This window comes from Pseudorca crassidens, chromosome 8 (genome assembly GCF_039906515.1).
Source record: "Pseudorca crassidens isolate mPseCra1 chromosome 8, mPseCra1.hap1, whole genome shotgun sequence".
Lineage (NCBI taxonomy): Eukaryota > Metazoa > Chordata > Mammalia > Artiodactyla > Delphinidae > Pseudorca > Pseudorca crassidens.
Window position 1 is genome coordinate 58,643,966 of NC_090303.1, and position 24,083 is coordinate 58,668,048.

The 24,083-nt window shown below is 53.1% G+C and overlaps 1 protein-coding gene across 1 annotated transcript; it reads left to right on the forward strand.

Annotated features, from left to right (window-relative positions):
* The first annotated feature begins 20,333 nt into the window (after window positions 1–20,333).
* Window positions 20,334–23,747, forward strand: EVX1 (even-skipped homeobox 1). Its single transcript, XM_067745542.1, has 3 exons — window positions 20,334–20,760; window positions 22,321–22,568; window positions 23,205–23,747. The coding sequence occupies exons 1-3, from the start codon at window positions 20,334–20,336 to the stop codon at window positions 23,745–23,747; spliced, it is 1,218 nt and encodes a 405-aa protein (XP_067601643.1).
* The last annotated feature ends 336 nt before the right edge of the window (window positions 23,748–24,083 follow it).

A 24,083-nucleotide genomic window follows, 5' to 3' on the forward strand; every position in this document is an offset into this window, starting at 1 on the left:
CAGCCAGAGACATTCTCCCCAGGTTTCTGGCCCTGCTGGTGGCCCCTCCACCAGGCTCCATGCCCGGCAGGAGCCCCCCAGAGGCGGAAAGGGGCCTGTTATAGGAGTCATCAACCTGTCACCATGGCTAGGGTGAATATGGCTTCTGAGTTGGGGGGAGGGGGTGGAGACTTAGTCTTTAGCACCACCAGCTGCAGGGAAGGGGGCAGGGGGCTGTGGGGTGAGGTTTGGGAGGGGGAGGCTGGAGGTGGAGCAGGCCTTCTCTACCTACAGCCCCCAAACAGATATTTATTGAGTCAGCAAGGCTCTGTGCTGGGCACCACTTTGCATTTAGCACTAGCAAGGTGGGACATCCTCAAGCAGCCTTAATAGTCCATAAGTGTGTGCACGTGTGGGTTTCTGAGAGAAAGATGGGGTGACCCAGCTACATAAATGATTGCACTGAAGGCTGAGATAAGGACCCAGGGACAGAGCAGTATGAATAGTGCGCTGAGAAGGGCGAGGGATTGGGGTCCGGTTGGGGCAGGCAGCCAGGTGGCCAGGGTGCTTGTTCTGGGCCTAGAGGGTGTCTCTGACCTGGGGCAGGCAGAGAGGGGGGTTGTTGGGAACAAGCACAGACGGCAGTTTGGCTAAGGGTCAGGGAGGGTAAAGGAAGTACCGTCCGGTGCCCACTGTGTTCTAAATGATGTGCTTTGCAGGATTATCTCATTTAGCTCTCAACACACCCCTATGAGTTGGGCAGGGTTATTATTCCACTTTTACAGATGAGGAAACTGAGGCAGAGGGTCAGGGACTCGTGCCTGGTCCCAGGGCTGGGTGGCCAAGGCCAGGATCTGTGTGACTGGGGAGCCCCCTCTCTCAGCCACTCTGAGCCAGGTCCATAGGTGGCCTTGTGTAGCTAAGTCCAGGTCAAGGGGAGCCCACGTGGGAAGTTTTCGTTTGCGGTTCGCATAGGAAAAAGCTGTGTTGTTCTTACAGTTCTGTATTTCCCTCCTGCCGCCGTCACATCCTACGTTTGATATCCAATAGTGCTGAGAAATTGGGTCTTTTTTTTTTCTGGGGCGGGTCAGACGGCCCCGTCGCTCGGGTAAGGGGACCAGGGAACGGAGGCCGCGAAGGGTTGGACGGACGGACCGGAGCGGCCGGGAGGACGGCAGGCCCGGCGAGCGACCGCGAGAACGCGAAGCCCGGGGGAGCGCGGGCCGCGGGCGGAGACCGCGCCGGCCTGACCGAGCGCGCTGATGCCGCCTCACGCCCGCCTCCGCCGCGTCCTCGGAGCTCGCTCGGGGCTTCGGGCTGGAGAGTCGCCTCCGGCCGCCCGGCTTCTTCCGGCCGCCTCGCCCGGGGCTGCAGCAGGACGGGCCGGCGCGGCGGCGAAATCGAAATGGGGCAGTGATCCACCCTCTTCCGGCTGGGGGACAGGAACCGAGGCTCCCGGCTCTGCGGCTTAACCAACTGCGTGGTGGGGCAAAGTCCTGGAACGTCTTCTAACCTGTGAAGAAAGGTTAGTAATGACAACAGTATCAACAGCACTCTACGCGTCTGCTTATCCTACGTGATAGGATCAAATGCGGTCCTTTACTCCATGAACACATATGAGATGTCCACCTACTATGTGACAGGCATTACGCTCGGCTCTTTTCATTCCAAACTATTTTTCATTTGTGCCTTTTCGGATAAATTTTATTGAAATACTATGTACCCAAAAGTGCGTAAGATCAACAAAATATCCCAAAGTACCTGTGTAACCAGCAAGAGATCAAGAAACAGAACATAGCACCTTACTACTCCCCAACGGGAGCCACTATCCTGACCTCTAACACCAACAAATAGTTATTTTCATTCGACGAATAAATGATGTGAAAGGGCACTGCACACAGGCAAGAAAATGCTATCATTATCAAAGTTAAGTGCTGTTGAGCCAGGGTGGCATTTATCTGAGCACCTGCTTCTCCTGGATCTTTCCAAGGGACTGGAAGATTTGGTTTCTCATCCCCAGAAGACCTAGGCACCTCCTGTGATCTCAGGGCTTCTTCTGTGGAATGAGGGGCTCGGCTTCCATTCTGAGGACCCTTCCTTCTGCAACGAATGAGGGTGGCTGGGGTGTATCTCAGAAATAATAGGACAGATTTGGAGCATGGCTTGTTGTTGTGTTTATTATTCATAAAACAAATATTATTAATGCATTCATAATACTGACACGTTTGAAGGTGAATGTTGCCAGCCTGAGGCTCATCATGAAACCTCAAAGAGGTTTTACTATTGTACTTTAAACAACAACTGGAGTTTTCTTTAGAAATCTTTAGACAAGAGTGTTTCTGCCTGTGCCAGCAGAATCTTCCTACTAAACAGTTTTCTCAAGTACCACTGGGTGGTAGATGGATCTGAATGTTCTCAGAACAGGGCAGCATCAGGTATGGAGAATATGATGGAGTGAAAACTCCTTACATATCAGTGCGGATTTACAATTGACAAAGCCCTGGCCATTTCTCCATCTCTTTCGTGGGGTTAATGTGAATGTTTCCTTGGATTTTGTTTTGTGATGCTGGAAGGGTATGAAATTTCAAGATTTGTTAATTTTGAGGGTGACTCTGGCTTTAGTTCCTGTGTGAGACAGATTTAGATTTAAGTCCCCACTCTGCCACCTACTTGATTTGTGACCTTGGGTAAGTCTGCTCACAATTCTAAACTTGTTTCCTCAACTCAAAAATGGATATGATATCACCTAGATAAACCCACAAGACGGTTGTGAAGTTTAAGCTTCATGATGCAAATAAAGCAGTTAGCCCAGAGCCTACAGTAATGTAGGTGTAATAATAGCTTTAACTGTATAATATCAATATTGTTATATAATGTAATTCTCATAGACATGGTAGAAATCATTCTAATATTACAGGCAATAAAACAGGAAGTATTGAACCACTAACATATGCTACATTATGGATGAACCTTAAAAAAATTATGCTAAGTGAAAGAAGACACAAAAGACTAGTTATTGTATGATACCATCCATCTAAAATTATTCAGAAAAGGTAAATTTTTAGAGACCGAAAGCAGATTAGTGGTTGCCTCAAGGTGGAGGTGGGAAGAAAGATTAACTGTAGGTCATGAGGGATCTTGGGAGGGAGGGAGGGGAATGAAAATGTTCTAAAACTGATTTATTGTGATGGTTGCACCACTTGGTAGAGTTACTAAAAATCATGGAATCATACATCTGGAATGGGTGGTTTAATAATATATAAAATATATGTCAGCAAAGTTGTTTTAAAAACTCAGAGGTTATCACAGAAGAAGAGGTAGGACAGAATCCAGGTTTCTAATTAGATGTTCTTTAGACTGTGGTATAGTCATTTGCCTCCCACTGGGTAGGAGAGAGAAGGCAGAGCACAGGGGAGAAGCTATTGTTAGAATCTCCGTTAAATCAGGGATGGAGCTAAAACAATTAGGAGAATGTGGCGTGGACAGTGTCTTAAGGAGGCGAGAATGGAGGAAAGCATAAGCTTTTTTAGGGGCTGTAAAAGAGTAAGTAATAGCTGTGGCTAACTTTTATTAAATTCAGTATTCAGCAAGCTTTATATTCTAAAGCTATGTTCTTAGTATTCTAAAGAGCTTAGTATTCTGAAAGCTTTATGCACATCACCTTGTTTAAACTGCATAGCACATTGTAAAACGTACAGGAAAAATGTCAAGAACTGAGATCGTGAGGACAAACGGAATAAGAACTAAATTCATAACTATCAAAATTGCCTCCAAAGAGGTTTTAAAGGTTTGTATGTTTGTTTTACCTTTAACCAACAGTGTGAGGGTGAGTGTCCTTGTACGCCGTCGTCCGTCTTCAAAGTTCTTTTGCACAAACTGAACCATGTAGAAAATCGGCTTCCGTATTTGAACTGGCCAGAGCTCCACCTCCGTGGAGGGCTGACCGGAATAGGTGGGGGGCCTGGAAAGGAACACCACGTCGGGGAGCACTGGGGTGTGTCCAGGAGAGGGGCGGGTCGGAGCAAGGGCCCCCGGGGGTCGGGGTGTCTGCAGGGCTCCTCACAACTCGGAGGGATGGGACCCTGCCGCCTGGAGCCCAAGGCTTTCTCGCAGGTGGAGGATCCATGTTGAAGCCGGCAGGAATGGTCTCGCCCAGCCCACTGTTCCTCCAGGGTCGAATTTCCTCCCGATAAATACGTGGCGTCGGTTTGGAGATTCCCCGGCTACGCGCCACCCTTTCACCCCGCGCACCCCAGCCCGCCCGCCGCCGACAGTGCCCGCGGCCTCCAACGCCTGAGTCACCGAGTCGCCCCGCACCTGCCCGCGGCATTGTTGGCAACGAGCCCGCCCGTCTCCGCTTTGGCTGGACCCTGGAGGTCCGGTACCCGCAGGCGAGGGGTCGGTTCCTGCCTGCTACATCCTCCTTTTTCCACCCCGGGGGTAGAGGTAAACAGGCCAGGCTGACCTACACCACTGCAGGTGGGCCGGGGAAACTGAGGCTGGGGTAGGCTGGGGTAGGAGCTCAGACGAGCCAGCCCAGCTTTGGCCAGCACAGCCGTGTCCTCCACGTGGGGGACTCTGCATCTACCACCCCTCCCCGCCAGGTCCCCACCTAGTCGGTCTCTTCCTTGGGTCAGTGGAATGCAGAAGTCCCCAAGTGCCCTAGTAGGGCACTTCTGACCTAGAGTCATTAGCCAATACAGAATTTTATAACAATTCAAATTAGTTGCCAACATGTAAAAACACTTGAAAATGAAACATCTGGCAACTCTATTGGCTGGTGCTGAGAATCTGCCATCCCAGTCTTCTCAATTTCCTAATATAACCGAGACATCTCTCTCATTGCTACTACAGGGCTACTCCTGTAGGCATCGGTGTGCATCCCCTGCTGGGGTCACAGAAAGCCGTGGTGGGGACACCCTGAAAAACAAATCCCTTTAGCTTCCTCTGATACTTGATGCTGTGAATTGGCCAAGGTCACCAGTGTGTGACAGAGTTGGGATTGGCACTCTGTTTATTGACAAGGGCCCAGAGGAGTGAAGTGACTTGTCCAAGGTCACCCAGCCAGGCAATGGCAGGGGCAGTACTAGAGTCCATTTCCCTGACCATTGGCCCATTCTCTTGGTTGCCCAGGGGCCTCAGTAAAATGCAGTCATTGGCCAAAGATGTTGCACATGACCCTGACCTGGGCTTTTGGGCTTTTGACCTAGTCACTGGTTAGACCAGCCACGTTTCCCTTGCTTCCATCTACACCTATAGAATGGAGAAATCCGTAATGGCTGGCGTGTGTCTAACTTTCAGCTTTCAGGGGATGGATTCTCGTCTAAGAAACATCACAGGCCTGTGGCAGCTATTCCTCATCCTCATGCACAGTCTGAAAATAGACCTGGTTGGTACTATAGCAATTATACTTGAATGTGCTAATCTGATCCCATTGGAAATCCACCTAGCCATCAGGGGAATTTTCCAGAACCTTCAAACTTGCCACCTACAGGGTGGATGAAGACAGCAAAAGCCGTGTCACGTGAGCAGCCCTGTCACAGTTCTTCGTTCTGTCTCCGGTTTTTCACTGGGGAGCCAGGAAGAATTGGCTAGACTAGCAGAGGGCCCACAGTGGTGGAGACTCCCCATCATAAAACCAAAACAGGGAAACACGGTGGGTGAAAAGGGAGTTGTCAGAGATAATAACTGATGTAGAAAAGGAGGAAGACTTCTGAAACGGCTTCAGAAGATTAGCACATGGAATATCTATCTGTAACTGCACGAGCTCTTCAAACAGATCCCCTTACCTCCTTAGCAGAAAGTGAACAGCTTTTTCCAAAAGCTACATTTTTGTGTGTGCGAGAGGATCAATTTGGATTTGAAATCAAGAAGGTTTAAGAATACTCACTCTACATGACATTACCACCCATTTTAATAAGGTCCAAGAGTTTAATAGCTCACTTAAGGTCTTACAGCAAATTGAGAACAGAAATAGAGATACAAGAGTTGGCTGTTTTTCTCAGTTGGTCTCCTGAGAAAGGCTTGTTCATTTTCATTCTGTCTCCAGAGGAGCTTCTCATATGCCCTCTTCACAATCTCTCTACAGTATCTCACTTAGGTGTTATCACTGTGCAGGTAAAATGATTTTTTAAAGTGGCATATTGTACATGTACACATAATTAGATGACTGCTTGTACTCTAGCAACTTTTTCTTCGGTTCAGCTGCCTGCCTGGAAAAAGGCTTAGTGTAGCCTGAAGTTCTATTAAGATGTTGTATAATTTGTCAGTGGAAAATATCACACACACACACATGCGCCTGCACACCCCTTTATCACCACCCAGAAACCTTGGGAAATTTACATTTTCTTATAGTTCTCTCTCTCTCTCTCTCTACCTCCCCCCTCCCCATTCTTATTCTCTCTTTTTATTTTTTTATTATTATTTTAAATAAATTTATTTATTTATTTTTGGCTGCGTTGGGTCTTCGTTGCTGCGCGCGGTCTTTCTCTAGTTGCGGCGAGGGGAGGATACTCTTCGTTGCGGTGCTTGGGCTTCTCATTGCGGTGGCTTCTCTTGTTGCAGAGCATGGGCTCTAGGCGCGCGGGCTTCAGTAGTTGTGGCTTGTAGGCTCAGTGGTTGTGGCACATGGGCTTAGTTGCTCCTCGGCACGTGGGATCTTCCCGAACCAGGGCTCAAACCCATGTCCCCTGCATTGGCAGGAGGATTCTTAACCACTGTGCCACCAGAGAAGTCCTGTTCTCTCTTTTTAATTTGGAAAACAGAACTCCTTCACTTCCCATTCTCTTGTGGGCCTGTGCTCTATGATGTCAGAGACCCAGGCTTCTTCCGCCACGTTGCTCTGCCATATCTAGGTCCAGGATGTCAGTAGACAAGCTCCAGGCAGCAGGACAGAGGAACAGTAAAGATGACAGTGCAAGGGCTTATATACTTCTGTTTTCAGTGAAATGTTGGGAGGTGGAAGGAATACATTACAAAGATTTCTCCTTTCTCCAGAGAGCTGGCTTAAAAGGACAGCCAATTCAGAAAGGAAAACTACCTGATTCCCCTTCACCAGCTTCCACTTCCAGCCTCTTGCCCCCATGCCCACTGAAAACAGTGCCCAACATGGCAGCCTCTTTGCATTTCTTACACTATCCACCTCCCACAGATACCAAAGAAAGTCCCACGCCACCAAAACTTAATCTCTTCCCTCAAAATAGAAAAGAGACTGACAGGAATAGTTCTCATTTAGCAATTTACTATACTTGTGGCATCAAACCAGTGACATTACTGTAAGGCACTGGGCGGGATGATCCTCAGTTGACAATGTGAAGGAAGTGAGAGGTCTTGGAGGTCCACTCATATCCTGCTCTCCTCACTTCCTCAATCCTGCCTCCGTGCCTCCCTCCTGCCCTGCCCCGGCCTTCCTCTCACCCACTCCCATAACACTGGTAAAGTGTTGTTGGGTCGCTAAGGACTGAGCAGGTCATGGCGTAAAATGTCCTTCCTCCCAGAGGGCGCACTCCTTAATAAGCAGAAGAAAACTTCATGGTTCCAAAGACTAAAAGCTAAAATGCAGGCAGCAGGGATCTATCCGGGCCAATAACTGCATGAAGACGGCCGTGCAGCTATTGTTCACCCCCATTTTACGGGGAAGCTCCTGAAGGTTAAGAGACTTGTCCAAGCCAACTAGTGGTGTAGTCAGAATTGAACCCCAGGCCTCTTTGGCTCTGAATAGAAATGGCTCCCCACTGGTATATTTGCCCCAGGCATGGAGTGCTTCCTTCAGTCATCTTCCTTTCATTCCACAAACTCACAGAAATCCCTTGGGCTCACAGGGAAGTAACACACCACAGTAGTAATAACTAGTATTAACTGAGACTTACTACAAGCTAGATACTCTTCTAAGTGCTATATATGTACTAACTCATTTTATCTTCATGTGGCCCCATTTTACAGATGAAGAAAAGAAGTTTAAAGAAGGTAAGTAATTTGCCTAACATTACACTGCTAGTACAGTGAGTGTCAGAACTGGAATTAGAACCCAAACAGTCTAACTTGAGTTTGGGCACTTAACCATTATGCTAAATTTCCACTACAGTTAAGAAAGCAACAATGGTTCCCTATTATTATTTATGTATCATCTGCCTATGCCTTTGATCTACCATAAAGGGGAAATTCCATTATCACACTAGACATATCTAGATTTTCTTCTCACTACCCAGTTCCCAGTGAATGGAGTTACAGGGAGGACACAGGAACCTGGACGCCATCTATGATGGTACTGCAAAGATGCCAGCCAGATAATTTCTTTACTTCAGTTATACAGTTACCATCTCCATATTTGTTTGAACTCCAACAAGTGCATGAATGCACGCCAGTTTTGCTATGTAGCTATTTCTGGGAAATGTTAGCCACCATGTAGGGAGAGGGGCGTAAACATATTACTGGTTCCCTGGGCACCATTCCACTTCACATTCACTGCTGGTTCTCACTCACCAAGAGTATAATGTTGAGAAAAGAGGATCGGAAACATAGGGTGAAGTAGGGGCACTGAGGTGAGTACCCACTGTAGGCCAGACACTGTGCTAGGCCCTTTCCACTTGGCATCTCATTCAATCTTCAGAACAGCTCTGAGAGGCAGGCCTCACATCATCCCTTAGATCTGACATCCTGCAGCTTCGATTTGCTCAAGGTCACTGAAGTAAGTTCCAGAATTGGAGTTCAAGCTCTGGCCTCCAACTGCATGCTCTTGTCTTGTTACCAACTGTCTTTGAGGCACCAGAAGTCTTGGCTGGGTGAGTTTGAGAGCACTCCCCCACCATCGATTCTGTTCTCATAGAAGTTGCAGATCATCTTCTATCTTCCCAAAGGTCTCTGGGATCTGTCTTTCTTCTATCTTCCCAAAGGCCTCTGGGATCTGTCTATCTTCTGTCTTCCCAAAGGCCTCTGGGATCTGTCTTTCTTCCTCCTGGACTCAAAATTCAGGCCTCACTACACTTCAGAACAGCTCCTTTTTGTTCCTTTCCTGCTGGATCAGACCTCAAAATCTACAACCATAGGGAAAGTGGATTTACAGCTATTGGAAATAAAATTTTGTATTTACAAGCCTGGATTTTCCCCTGACTCTCCCATTGACTATCTGTGTGACCTCAGGCTAGTTGGTTAACTTCTTTATGCCTCAGTTTCCTCATCTGTAAAATGGGGAGACCCATACTTTCCTCTGAGGATTGTTGTGAGGCTTAGATGAGAACACATACCACATCCTTAGCTTAGAGCCTGAGCACACGGGCGTTTGCTTTTTCCCATTAACTGTACCGAGAAAAGATAAGGGTTGTAGTGAAAGGCAGATTCTAATAAAAGGAAAATTCATCAATTTTTGGAGGTAGTCTGGCTCTTCACTTGCCAATGGGCCATATTCAGGATTAAATGTATGGCCTGAGTGTTGCCACTTGTGAAAGTGCAGACCCCTTCCTCAGGGCCTAAGACCAGGGCAGAGTTACATCCTGGATCTGGGTTTCTTTGATCCTTTCCATGCCTATTTTTAAAAGTGACCTTTCTCTTCTCTTCTAATTCTTTCCAAGAACAGTAAGGCTGACTCCAGAATAATTAGGAAAACATTCCAAAGTTGACATATTGCCAATAATGGAAGTTATGAAAGAACTTTAAGTCCATTATAATAAAAACTTGCATTAACATTATGTTTTATAAACTTGTAAATTGTCAGTAGTATTTCACAACTGTCTGCCTTTCTTTTGAGCGTCTGTCCGTATTGCCAGGCTTTGAGGATGGACAGGGACTAAGAATAATTCATTCTATAGAGTTCTCTGCAAAATTCATACTCTTGTTTGTGAAATGCCCAAGACTTCGATCCTTATTGCGGCTCTGTGACCTTGGTCAAGTCCTCTGAACTCTCTGAATCTTGGCTTCCTCAACTGGAAACTGGAAAGAACAACTCTGACCTCTTCGACCTCATTAGAGACTTGGGGAGGAGCAAACAGCAGCCTGAACTAGTAGAGAAGTGTCAAGGCTTAATATGACATACATGAATGTGTGTCTAAAGTGAGAATGAAAGAAAAAATTAAGAAACAAAGCCAAAGAAGTCAAAAGGAATAACAGTGTTCCTTGCTTTGCCATTCATTAGCTGAGTGATTTGGGGGAGGCACTTACCTTCTCTGGGCCTCAGTTTCCTCATCTGTCAAATGGGGCTTATGTTAATAGCTGCTCTTCCTGTTACACAGAATTATTGTATCAAACGGGACAGTGGGTGTAAAAATGTTACCTAAGTAAGAAAAGACCACCCAATGGTTAATTGTTCTTAATATTAGTAGTAGTAATGCCTGGTGAAGTTGCATTATTCACAGGCATCAAACTAGTTTAGTCTTCTTTGGAAATGAAATCAATCCACTGAGATCCCAGGGCATGACCTGTTGGCTTCCACAGACACAGGTTGAATCCAGTGAGTAGGAGAGTGGCCTCTAGCATCATAGTGTTGGGATTCAAATCTCACCTCTAACAGGATATGTGACTTTGAGTCAGCATTTTACCCTTCTTTGACTTGATTTCTCCATCTTGCCTCATGGAGTTGTGAGTATTAAATGATATAATACATGTAAAGCATTTAAAGTAGTACCCAGTACACAAAGTTATTTAGGCCCTCTCTTTTTTTTTGCGGTACGCGGGCCTCTCACTGTTGTGGCCTCTCCCGTGGCGGAGCACAGGCTCCGGACGCGCAGGCTCAGCGGCCATGGCTCACAGGCCCAGCCGCTCCGCGGCATGTGGGATCTTCCCAGACCGGGGCACGAACCCGCGTCCCCTGCATCGGCAGGCGGACTCTGAACCACTGCGCCACCAGGGAAGCCCCTATGGCTCTCTTTATTCTTGGTGGCACCTTGGCCTCTTGCTGCCTAATTTATAACATTAGTTGTAAATTTAATTTATTAAATAACATTCCAGAGTATGTCTGATACTAGATAAATATGACTGAATGAAAAAGCATTTACATATATAATTAGATGGTTAGGCCTTTTTGATTCCTACTAAAGCTGCTTGCTTTTAACCAACCACAGCAGATGCCTGAATCACCATCTTGAGATATCTGAAAAGAAAAATACTTGTATATCTCAAGCCTAAGAGGCTGCAGGCAGGAGGTACTGACAGAACCCCTTGAGTCCCTGCCCATAGTCCTTGGGGGGCCCTTAGAAAACCCATTTCTATGCCTCACCTTTCCTTGTACCCAGTTATTCCCATGGCCTTTCTTTCCATTCCATCTGTCCTCTAGCAGGATAGGGGTACACAGACATGGAAGATCTACTCTTCCCCACTCTAGAGCCAACAAACCAATCACATCTCAAGGCCTCTGATTTCTTTTGTGAAGGAAATGTCTGGGTAGGGCAAGTTTTCAACTCTGCTCCAGCTGCTGCAGTTGCAGAGCAGTTTCTAATCTGCCACTGAGTAAGGTATGTCCTTAGGCAGTGGATGAATGAGAAGATGAGTGAGGAGCTAAGTTAGATGATGACATCATTAGGTAGTAAGTTAGTGTGCAAAGAGACACCTAGAGTTGCTAAAGCGTAAAGAACATGGGTGAATAAACATGGGTGAAAGAGGCATAAAGCTCTGCACCAGAAATTTGAAATAAATAAAAAAATAAACAAAACAAAACAAAAACACTTATAAGAAGCCATTCCAGGCAGAGTGGAAAATCATGGGAACTTAGAAACCAGGATGATGGAATCCACAGGGCAGCAGTTCTTAAACTAGAGTGTGCACCAAAATCACTTGGAGGGCTTGTTAAAGTGCCAGTCGCTGGCCCCCCTCCAGAGTTTCTAATTCAATAAGTCTGGAGTGGGGCCAGAGAATTTACATTTCTAACAAGTTCCCAGGTGATGCAGGGACCACACTTCAAGAAACACTGTCGGAGGGAATCTGAGAATTGCTACGAGCAAAGTTGTTGCTCAGAACTAAGTGAGGCTCAAAGAATCGCTGGAGGACTGTGGAGACAGGGGTGTCCAAGGGGCTCCCCAATGCCTGGGGAGCACCACAACAAATAGGGTCGATCCGTGTGTTGGGGGCATGATTTGATCATACTGGCTGATCAGGGGAATCGATAAGGCACCCTCGCCTATGCGACCCTCCTTTAGGCAAGCCTCGACTGGTTGGGGGGGGGTGCGGTGTCAGAGGAGGGGGGAGGGTAGCGTCCCAGAGCTGTTTTGCTCCCTCCAGCCCCTCACGGGTAATTACCCTTTCCTAGAAGCCAAGGCTAAGGGACCGCGACCTGCCTTCCATCCCTCCTGGGGTCCAGCTCAGAAGTCGGGCGCGCAAGGCGAGGTGAGACTCCCTACCGAGCGAAGGTGGGCTTCCCGGATAGGGGATTTGGGCTGCCGCCCACTGCAGAGTCGCGGGATCAGAGCCAGCGAAGATGCTAAGACAAGCCGCGACTTCCTCCTCTGGCGGTCGGCAGTGGGGGGCGCACCAAGACAGCAGTTCAGGAGCTGCGCTTTGTCACTGCGGCGGCAAGGGGCGGGAGCGGAGGAGGGCGCAGAAAAGGGCCGCGGGGACAGGACGGGGCGGTTGACCGGCTCTCAGGCCGGACAGGGACGTTCAGGGGGCTCCCAGCCGCACCTCGCACGGCCCTGTGGGGGACAGGAAGGGACTGAGGTTCCAGGTCCGGGCCCAGACTGTGCGCGCACTCCAGTGCTGGGCCGCTGACACCCTGTCCTCTGCGCCGACATTCCTCCTGCTCTCCCTCCACTACAACAACCCCCTGATAACTGGTACCCCACCTACGAAACTCACAACTGCAGGCTCGTGCGCACCCTCACTGGCTCGCCGAAAGGCTCTGAACCAGGAACTCACAGTCCCTCCACGTCGCGGCGCCCTACGGCCCTCCCTGTTCTTAGCCGCCCTTCCCGCTGTGCCCCGCTCCTCTGAGACTTACGGTAACAGCTGAAGCTGACTCCCGCTCACCGCTCACCCTCTGCTGGGGCCGCAGCAGCATCCACCCAACCAACCCGAGAAAGGTGGCCTCTGTCCAGGTCTTTCAGTCATACCCAAGGCACCACAGTGGTCTATCTGCGGTCTCAGGGAACGTAGTCCTCGGTCCTGGGGGCGCAGCATTAACCTCACAAAGAGAATCTGGCTTTTGCAGGCTGGACTACTTAGGTTAAAATCCCAGCTCGGCCACTTCCCAGCTGTGTGACCCTGGGCAAGTCCATCAACCTCTCTGAGAGTCAGTTTTCCCTCTGCATAACCGGAGGAGCTGTACCCCATCGGGACTCCGTGAAGCTCAATAGGAGGAAGGGACTAGCCCGGGTCAGGAGGGGCTCTACAAAAATCAGTCCCCAGAACTCCTCACACAAAGGTTTTTCCATTTCGTAGAGAGAGGCTTAGCCGGCCCAACTGGTTGGACTTCCTCGCGTGGGGGCGGTTCCCCTACCCCTCACCCGGGAGACCAACTCCTCCGTTCGCAGTCCGGCGCCACCGCGTCTCCTGACCCGGCGAGGCCGAGTGGGGAGAGAGGAGGGGGCTGCGGCCTCCTCCTTGGCCCGGGAACCGGGAGAGACAGACACGCGGTCAGCGAGCACGCAGAAACAGAGACTCACACAGAGATCCGCACCGGGAGGGAGCGGTTAGGGCATTTAAGGCTAGTTAAATCTTAGAAGAGAGATCCTACTGGGTAACGACTCCACCAAGTAGGGGTCCCGGATCTCTCCCCCCCACACCCCGCGCTGGACCACCCAGACGGGCGCCTCAGTAGGCGGGTTCCCTCTACCAGCACCGGGGTGAGAGTGGGGGGCGGCGCCCCACTGGAGGGGGGAGGGGAGCTGTCAGGCTCTTTTGGCCTTTGGGCAGTCCAGAAAGCTTGGAAAGGGTTTGTGACCCGGTCAAAATCTATTAAAAATGAAACCGAAGGACTACTACCGCCACCCCCCCCCCACCACACCCAGGAGGGAAAGCAACCCATGGCGTGTGGGCCTCCATAGTAACCACCAGCTCCTTGCACTCTGGATTGCCCTTATCCCAAGGGAAGGTCAGCCCCAACTAAGTCCTGCCTGTTACAGCAGAATCACCAGCGCCGCCATTCTCTCCACCCAGATGCACCTCCAGGGTCTGGTTTTAAATGGAGGCACGTGCAGAGCCTTGAGGATGTGTGGGGAGGCCTAGCCAGTCCCTCAGGTTTTGTCCCTTGCGCCAATCAATCCTGGAAGACAGGTGGAGAGAGGTAGCTGCCATCTAAGGGAAAACATCTGGTAAAACCATACCCCCCCCCCATCAAAGGGATCAGGCAATTGTGTCTGAAGTTTGGTGGCTCTGTAGGGGCTGTAGAGGGTAGGGGAATCTTGGAAACTGAAGGCTAACTTCAATGTCTCTGTGCACTTTTCTGGAGAGAGATTTGCCAGATATGTGAATGGCCATGACTCCCAAGATGTTAAAACTGGTTAGGTAAGCCTGATGAGTTTGCCCCTTTCCAGATAGGTGCTCAGGGCCTCAGTGGATTGTAATGGTCAAAGACGGACCAGACTTTGTGTCTTAGGGTCTCCAGAACCAGCTGTTGCAGTGACATTCCTACTTTGGAATTCAGGCCCTGAGGACTCTTCCCACCTGCTTGAGTAGATCAGTTAGTCTCTCTTACCCCACATCCCTAAGGGTGACTCCAGCCACTCTGCAGATATGCATAATCCCCACCCAGCCTCTGATCCCTTTCTTAAAAGAGGGTAAGGCCTGGAGGACTTCTCTGGGACAAGTTTCCAAATGGCTTTGGGCCATTTTATTCTTTACTCTCCTTCATGCCCAAAGTGAGTGGCTAGAGGTTAGGTGCCTACACCTCTCCCCACACACCCCCACCCTCCAATGCCCGCAACACACACTTCTCCTAGCCCCTGTGAATTTTTCTGGGAGTACGGAGGAGAAAAGGCCTTGGCAAAAAAAAAACACAAGTGGAGTTTTGGGAAGGAAAGATTCAGAATGCGATGCCTGGCAGTTTCTAATGGCTCCAGTTTTGAGTGTGGACCTGCAGTTAGAGGGATGGGAGTTGAGTCGTTTATATATGAGCCTCCTCTCTGTGCTTCAGAAAATAGGGATGATTCATAATATCTTCCTTAGGGCCTGTTGTGACAATGAAAAGAGCTAATACAGGTGAAATGCTTAGAACAGTGACTGCTCTTTATCATGTGGGGCTTCCAGATTTCTACATGGGGTTCCTCTTTGCCCTCCTGGGAAATCATGGAGGAGCAGGGTGAGGACAGCCCAGGTATGTGGGTCTTGAGCCTTCTGATTCTGGGGGCGGGTGGACACCCTGTGAGGCCCCTGGACCCAGCTTGATCCCAGAAAAGCCTGGGGGTTTGTGGAGGATGCCTTATGGAGAGTTAAGGCACTGTTGGGTGTTTGGGCATACCTGCTCGCCAGGGAGGGACAGGGACTTGGAAGGAGCATTAGTCCAGGGCCCAACATTCAGCCAGGCCCTGGCCATGAGTCAAGACCACCGGTCACCCTATCTGTGTGGGAGAAAAGGCGCTGCTGCTTGTTGAGGTCTTTTAAAGGAAGTGCTATGTAGATTAAAGGAGAAATGGGCATCAATGCACTTTGTAATGAAAGCAAATTTCAGGATACTAATGGTGAAAAAAACCCATACCATCTCTGCTAAGATAGGGGAGGGGGACGTCTGGGTCTTTGGGTGCTTGCATGTTGGGGAATTACTTGACCAGAACTTGGGCCCTTCCAGCTGGTGGCTTGAGGAAGGAGCAAGCCTTGAGCCTGGGGAGGTCCTCAGGACACCAGTCCTGCCCTTGGTCCTCCAGCTCCCGGATGGGCAGGTGGTAGGTGTAAGGATGTGGGCTGTCCAGTCCATAATCCCAAGCTCAGGGTTCGGATGTCCCCGGGCTCAGGCCTACAGGAGCCTAGAGTTGACAGGTGTAGAAGCAAGAGTGGCTGCAGGACTGGCTGTCTGTGAGTACCTGAGGAGCAGGAGTGGTGGGGTGGTGAAAGCCACCAGTTTCCTGTCCCTGGTGCCTTCACTCCAGGAGGTACAGAGAGAAGGGGGTGCTTGTTTGGAGTTCCAGAAGTCGCAGGTTCTGCCTGCCCCAAGGAGAAGCTGCTCTGTGGAGCCCACTGTCACCAACTCCCTCTGCACGGTGGGCGAGGGGCGGGGCGGGGGATGTGGTCAGGGATGATCCGCACCGCCGCCCCCCCCATCCCGGAAAAACCCTACCTCTGGGCATCTGAGATCCAGTGGACCTTGTTCCAAGTGGGGCACACCCTGCGGTACCTCTGGGCTCTGGGTTCCCAAATGGGCGTCGGCAGCTGCCAGGGATGAGACGGGGACCGACCGCCAGAAGTCCCCTCACCTCCCACTATTACAGCAGCGGCGACCCAGCCGCGCGGGAACTTCGACCGCCACAGCCCGCGCGCCACAGCTTGGAAGATGACCGAGGGCCCCAAATCAATGCCCCGGGAGCCCGGCGACGCTTATTGTTCAAAGGGAAGCTCCCTTTGTTCTTACATTTTACTAAAGTGAGAAGCGAAAACAACTTTTCCCTGATCAATATTTTGCTGGCACTGAAGCAGCCAAGTTAGCTCCCGAACCCTATTCCCCTGTCCCAGGTCTCCTCGCCCCTTCCCTTCGGCGGGGACTCGTGCTTGCTGCCGGGAGGCCCCGCAGCTGGCTGGAGAGGGTGCTCAGGGCCTCAGACTATGGCCCCGAAAGGGTCCGCAGGCCACCGAGGCGTTCCCTACCCCCTGCCGCCGCTCTCCGGAGCCGGGGTTTTCTCGGGAAGCGAAGAGGCTCCAGCGGATCAGCGCGTCTTGTGCCCAGGCCCGGCTTCCGATTCCATTTAACACAACCCGCGCATCTTATCTCCGCGTCTCCTCCCCGGGGTTCCCACCCACCCCCTGCCCAGCCCAGCCGGGCGGAAGCGGAGCCGCGAGCTTTTGAAGTCCGGAGAATTTCAATCCCTGAGGAGCCGGCTGGACCTAAAACCGCCGCCCCAGCGGGGGAGGGGACAGCAGGCCCGCGGAGGGGAGGGGGTTGTCCTCCCCGCCGAGGGAGGTGAGAAGCCGTGGGGGCCCGGACCGGACCCCAGTTAGGCTGCTATCACCCCCTCTCTGGTTTTATGAGGTTGCCCAGACCTCGGCGACGCGGGCTGCATCCCCTCTGCGAATTTACCTTTTTTCTCCTGCCGCGTAGGGAATAACCTTCATGACACAGTGATAACCACGCTATCAAAACGCCTCCCCCTAAACCAAAAAACCAACCAAACAGAAACAAACACCCCCCAAAAGAAACACACACAAAACCCCAACCAGAAACAGTGCTCTTATCGAGTCCCGCCTGTTTTCTTCTTTCTCTTGTTAAAAATTCGACCTCTTCATCTGATGTTGGTGAAAGATGCTTTTGGAAGAAGTGACATTTGGTTAAAAAAAATTTTTTTTTTCCTCTTGCACTCGGGGGCATCTTAGGCCCCTAAAGACAGGGAAAATTGAGGCGTTTTGAAAGGGCGGAGGCAGGAACCGGGAGAGGGATGGGGCATCCCTGAAGCTTCAGCTCCGAAGCCACAAGGAGGCAGCCCCCCTACCGGAGAGGCTGAACCCGGACTCGAGCCTCCTTCCTCCTGGGACGCAAGGGGAAGCCCCGCTCGGATGGGCCGGACCCAGGAAGGAGACGCAAGTGCCACCTCTTGATCTTTCAATCCTACTCCGCTTTCATCTCGCAGGGAAAACCCCAGAGGAAAAGAGGATCAAACGCAGAGCACTCCCATTGAATGCAAAGTGGGGGCGGGGCGGGGCGGGGAACCAGGAGTCCCTCGGAGGAACTGGCCTCTTGGAGGTGAGCACAGCGGGGCCGGCTGTAAGTTGGTGGAGGGCTGAGGGGGATGAAGGGGGGGGGAGGGAAGGCGCGCCCCAGGCCCAGTGCTGGAAGGGCCCTGCCGAGGGTGGAGGACAGTGGCAGATCTAACACAAACGCTGGTGGCTCGACTTTGACAGGAAGGAAAGAGCAAGCCAACTGCTCCCTCAGCCTCTGGCTACCAGCTGGAAAGCACAGGGCACCACAGCATCCTAGGACAACTCTGCACCAGGGCAAAAGCCTCTGGGATCTGATCCCAATTGCTCCTCTCACCTGTAAAATATTCTCCAGGATTTGGGGGCTAGCAGTGCTCAGCACCTGGTGGCTTTGGGAGTTCCAGGGAGTGGAGACGTTTGTGCAAACAATACCGTCCAGATCCTTCTGCACACCCCACCCCAGGGGAGGTTAATGAGCATCTTCTCATGGAATGGGGGAGAAGTCAAAGGCAGTACTTGAGAAGGGACGTTGTGTTTCCTTGTTTCCTCCACCACCTCTGGAAGCCCACAGATAGGAAGACTGAGGCAGGGAGAAGAGAGAGGAGTAGAGAAAAAGAAAAAGGAGGAGGAGGAGGAGAGAAAAGTAAGAGATAGAAGACCAAAAAAAAAAGAAAGAAAGAAAGAAAGAAAAAACTTAGTGACAGAGGGACTTTTCTTTAGAATTTCACAAGTTGGGGCTTTGTCTTGGAACATCTAGAAGGAGGTGGTGCAAGGCAGGCTTCTGCGGCTGTCAGCTTAGCGCTAGAAGCTCTGAGGAGGGGACAGAGAAAGGAGAGTTGTAGGGCTGCAGAGCCAAGGAGGGGCCTGCCTCCCAGCCTCAGCAAAGTGGGGAGAGACCCAGCCCACCTACCTGGCCCGGACACACTTGCTCAAAGCTGGCAAGGGGTCAGTTTCCTAATGGGTTCCACCTTCCCTGGAAGAAGACCTGAGAGGGAGCCTGTGGCTGTTCCCAAATATATTCAGCACTGCTCACGCCCCTCAGCCCTGCCATGGGGGTCCCCTTTCTGTTCGCGACAATTGATGAGAACCCCAGTCACTTGTGCTTTCATGGCATTTTCGATGACTTCTCTCTCTTCTCTCCCAACGCCACCCACTTTTGGAGCAGGGGACCAAAGCCCCGGGGCAGGGCGTGAGGGAGAACCCTGCGAGTCAACGCTCTGTGAACCCCAATGCTGCGTGCTGGTCGTTCTCGACCCCTGCACCAAATCTCTGGGTGAGAATAACACCTTCTCCCAGCTAGGAGCCTCTGCCGCTGCCGCTGCCGCTGCCACTGCGGGGGCCGCATTTGCCGGCGCTTCTGAACTCCCAAAACCTGTTTCGGGGGAATTCGTTGACTCTGAACAAATACCTTAAAATACAGGCAAGAGAAGAAAAAAGGCTACCCTTAGAACCTCTCCCCACCCTACATACCTGAAGTGCAGGCGAGGCCCGAGCAAATGGGAAAGCGATTTCTTCCATGAATAGCCTTCTGGAGGTCAAGCTGGGCTGTGGAAAGCTTAAGGCCACCTAGATGGGGAGGGGGGGATTAAAAAAAAAAAAAGCGAACATTTGGAGTCAGCAGCCAAGGCCGTCTTTAAAGAAAAATATTAAGACATTTATCTCTTGCCCCTTGGGGATGAAAAATGGCAAAGTTCTCTTTTAGATCCCAGGAGGAAGGAGACAGCTGGGGGTAGGGGCTGGGAGGGAAGAGGAGGGAGGAAAGAGACCCCAGGCTCAAGCTCTCCAGACAACTTGCGGGGGAGGGAATATGCTTTTCAGTAGCTGGTAAAAAAGACGTTGGAGCCCGGGCGAGGTTAGCTCGCCAGGGACAGGCAGTTGTAATAATGACGAGAGAAGGGAGGCTTGTGAACCGGCCTTCACACTTCCAAAATTCAGTTAAGGATTCTCTCATCGGTGTTAGAACAAGGCACCAAGTTAAGAAAACAAAAGCCCGAACAACAATAAGAAAAAAATATATATCAAAAGCGTATTCAATTACCGAGTCCCGCAGCCTCTGCGGAACTCACCGCGTTAAGCTCTCTTTTCTTTCTGCGGAATTCCATTTGCATCCCCTCTGCCTGGGTGTCTCCCTCTCTCAGTGTGTGTGTCTCTCTGTTTTCACACTCTCCTCCCCATTCGAGCGAGGCCCACACCTGGCGCATCACTGCCGAGCCATTAGCTGCGGGTCTCCTTTCATCTTCGCTGTAGCAGACGTTTCTATTTATCCACTTGCGCTCGCCGAGTGGCGTCACCAGCGGTACTGTAATGACGATTGCAGCAGGAGGATGACAGCTTAGAAAGAAGAGGGCAATGGGGCTTCCTCCCAGAGGCGGTGCGGCACAGAGGAGCGCTCGCATCACAAGGTGACCCCCAGCTCCCCACCGCCACCACCGCTGTCACCGTCGACACCGCGTTCCGGCCGCTCCGCGCTCGCCCAGTCGCCTGGCCTCTTTCTCCCCCCCGCAGCCAAGATCTGTCGGACCGCTGGGGACCCAGGGAGCCGGGGGGCTAGGAGCTCACTTGGGTCTTTCCCCCTCCCCCCACTCTGAGAGCCCGGGATGGAGAGCCGAAAGGACATGGTTATGTTTCTGGATGGGGGTCAGCTTGGCACTCTGGTTGGCAAGAGGGTCTCCAATTTGTCCGAAGCCGTGGGCAGCCCGCTGCCCGAGCCACCCGAGAAGATGGTGCCCCGTGGTTGCCTGAGTCCGCGGGCTGGTCCTCCGGCCGCCCGGGAGCGCGGCGGGGGAGGCCTGGAAGAGGAGCCGGTCGACGGACTAGCAGGCAGCGCTGCGCGGCCGGGCGCCGAGTCGCGGGCAGCCGGGGCCGCAGTGCTCGGCCCCGGACCTCCGGCTGCCTCCGCCGACAGCCTCTCAGGCCAGGGGCAACCCAGCAGCTCGGACACCGAGTCGGATTTCTATGAAGAAATCGAGGTGAGCTGCACCCCGGACTGCGCCACGGGGAACGCCGAGTACCAGCACAGCAAAGGTAGCCACCGCGCCCCTTCTCTCCCCCGGCCTCCCAACGCGCCCACCTTCCACTTCAGCTCTGGAGGAGAGGAAGACACTCCTTTCCCCCAGGGCGGGGTGGCTGGGGGGACCCACCTGAGCAACTCTCCCCCGCTATCTGCGCCCTGGCGGGGGGTCTCCTTCTGTGCTCTGGCATTGGCGGGACTGAGGGTGACAGCTGTGCTTTGGGGGAAGGAGGGAGACGCAAGCCCTGGGCTTGAGGGGGATTCAAAGCGCACCCCAACCCCCCAGAGCTTTGAGGTACTGCTTCAACGGCGCGGGGAAGACACCTTCTCCCGGCGTGGGCGAGATCAAACGCGGGTCCGGGCAGTTTGTGGCTGGCGGAGTGTAAGGAGTATCCAGGCGCGGAAGCCGGGAGTCCATAAAGGACCGTAAAATCGCGGCCAACTCGGGCGCCCGGGTGCTGCGGCCCTTCGGCCAGTTTGCACGTCGGTCAGAGGTCCAAATTACCTTGTCACTTCCCGGGCTCGGTGGCGCCAGGTCGGAAATGGTCCCAATGATCTAATTGCCTTTGGTCTCCGGTTGCATTTGAAAAGGCAGAGCTCTGGCCCTCCCCCCTTCCCCTTTCCTTCCTAGTCCCACTTCTCCACCCAAAGGAAAAGGAGCTGCAGGGGGCAGGAGCCCCCCCCTTCCTTGGGTTACACTCATATGGGGGGGCCGTCACACTGCTGTAACTGGAGAACCCCTCCCTGACCAGGGGCTAGCGGGGGGGGGGGGTGAATGAGCAGGAAGGGAGTCTCCCTGAGAGGGGTGGAAAGCTAGTTGGAAGAGCCCACCAGCATACACTCCTCCACAAAGCCGTGCGGGTGGGTGAGAAGAGCCTGGTATGGACGAAAAACCACCCCCTGGCCTTGGCAGCCAACACCTTGTTGAGTACCCACATCCACGCATTACCATCTTGTCCACTCAGCCCAGACTAAGCATAGCATACCCTCAGACTAATCCATACTCCATTCATACGTAGTGAGGTAACAGGATACTCACACACCCCTGTGCCGTTCCACAACATATGCAGCCTAGTGCACATTCCCACACCTGCACCGCAGCCTGGCACACAAAGCAAGGAAACTCAGTCCCTGCCCAACTTCCTGCAACGCTCCAGCACAAAGGTGCATCTCAACTCACTTGCCTGTCATATATGCATATCCTTGCCCACACCTGTCAATGGTGGGCAGAAAGTTCAGAGCGGCTGCATCTCCCCTGTGCCCCAAGGCAGGTAGGCAGGGCGGCTGGGGCTTTTGTTCCCAGCAGGCCTTACGGAGAGGCCTCCCAAACAGCAGCCCAGCCAGGCCTAATGGTTGCTGTGTGCTCCTCTGAATGGTGAGCCTCTGTCCTCCATTCCTGGGTTCTCAAAGTCCCTGCCACCCCCGCAGAGGCAGAGTCTGAGGCTACTGAGAAGGGGAATGTCCCTTTCCATCACCCCCTCCATACACACCCTTGGCCTACAGCCCCACACGAGCAGTGTCTGTGTGTCTGTTGTGTGTGCTGTGTGTGCGTATACTCTGGGCTCCCTGCACAGGGCCTGGCTCCGAGGCACTGACCAGCAGTCCCAATGGCAGCGGCGAGGCTCCCAAAAGCAATGGCAGTGGTGGCTCCCAGGGCACCTTGGCCTGCAGTGCTAGTGACCAGATGCGACGGTACCGTACTGCCTTCACCCGGGAGCAGATTGCACGGCTGGAGAAGGAATTCTACAGGGAGAACTATGTATCCAGGCCTCGGAGATGTGAGCTGGCGGCTGCTCTAAACCTGCCGGAAACCACAATCAAGGTAAGAGCTCCAGGGACCAGGAAGACGGGGTGCAGCCAGTCAGGAGGAAATAAATACCAACTTCCCACTTGCTAAATCGTTAGCTAGGAATTGGGGCCTGGAGTCTCCCTGCCCACATGGCAGCTAGGCCGGGGGTGGCTAGGCCTGGTGCAGGTGCCAGGCGCCAGCAATTTGCCCACCTGACGGTCCCTAGGCGAGCGCGGCTGCCATGCGCTTGACGGTCCCTTTCCTAGCCAAATAAACAGCGGGGATGAAGTGCCTGTGCAGGTGACAAGGAAGTGCCCCATGGGAGAGCAGCAGGAAAGGGACATGTTTCCGGGTAATCTCTGCCCGCCGCCTCAGACCGGTGGAGTCCTCGGTGCCCCCATTACTTTGCCATCCACACCGGGTTCCGGCGACCTGGCGGCGTGGGCAGAGGGGAGGAGGGACAGAGACTGGAGTGGCTCCCTGAGCCTCTCCGGGAGGGATCCCAGCTCCGGGTGGGGGGGTGGGATCTGCATCTGCCCCCGCCCAGAGGGGCTCCGCCTCCGCTCTTTCCTGTGCTGCCGGCACCGTCGCCCGCAGTGGGGCGGGACTTCTGGGCTCTGCGCACCGGGCCCGCGCGGCCGCCGAACCCGCTCCTCTCCTCCCCGCCAGGTGTGGTTCCAGAACCGGCGCATGAAGGACAAGCGGCAGCGGCTGGCCATGACTTGGCCGCACCCGGCCGACCCAGCCTTCTACACGTACATGATGAGCCACGCGGCGGCCGCGGGCGGCCTGCCCTACCCCTTCCCGTCGCACCTGCCCCTGCCCTACTACTCGCCCGTGGGCTTGGGCGCTGCGTCCGCCGCGTCCGCCGCCGCCTCGCCCTTCAGCGGGCCGCTGCGCCCGCTCGACACCTTCCGCGTGCTTTCGCAGCCCTACCCGCGGCCCGAACTGCTGTGCGCCTTCCGCCACCCGCCGCTCTACCCGGGCCCGGCGCACGGACTGGGCACCGCGGCCGGCGGTCCCTGTTCCTGCCTCGCCTGCCACGGCGGCCCGGCCAACGGGCTGGCGCCCCGCGCCGCCGCCGCTGCCTCGGACTTCACCTGTGCCTCCACCTCCCGCTCGGACTCCTTCCTCACCTTCGCGCCCTCCGTGCTCAGCAAGGCCTCATCTGTGGCGCTGGACCAGAGGGAGGAGGTGCCCCTCACGAGATAAGGGGCCGCCCGCCGGCAGCCGACTCCAGGACGCCCGTGGGCAACCCCCGGGGACTCAAGACAGCGCCCCTCCCCGCCCCCGGGGTACCGAGGGGAAAGAAGAGGGCCGCTGAGGACCAGCGGGATTTGGCCTCGAGCATCGGGACGCCCGGGAAGCGGCCGTGGCTGGCGCTTTTGGGGAGCAAGAGTGGGGGTGGGGAGGCCGTGGCTGAGAGACCTTCCTCTGGGGTGGCGCCTCTTTGTCGTTCTTCACCGGCCGCACTCCCCCTGACCCGGGCTGAGGCCGTGGTTCCAAAGCTAAACAAACTTAGCTGCAACAGCAACCGATATGCAGCCC

Coding starts and splice junctions, on each gene's coding strand:
- EVX1 (XM_067745542.1), top strand. CDS start 20,334: ATGGAGAGCCGAAAGGACATGGTTATGTTTCTGGATGGGGGTCAGCTT. Junction 20,761..22,320: donor CGAGTACCAGCACAGCAAAG/GTAGCCACCGCG, acceptor CTCCCTGCACAG/GGCCTGGCTCCGAGGCACTG. Junction 22,569..23,204: donor TGCCGGAAACCACAATCAAG/GTAAGAGCTCCA, acceptor CCTCCCCGCCAG/GTGTGGTTCCAGAACCGGCG.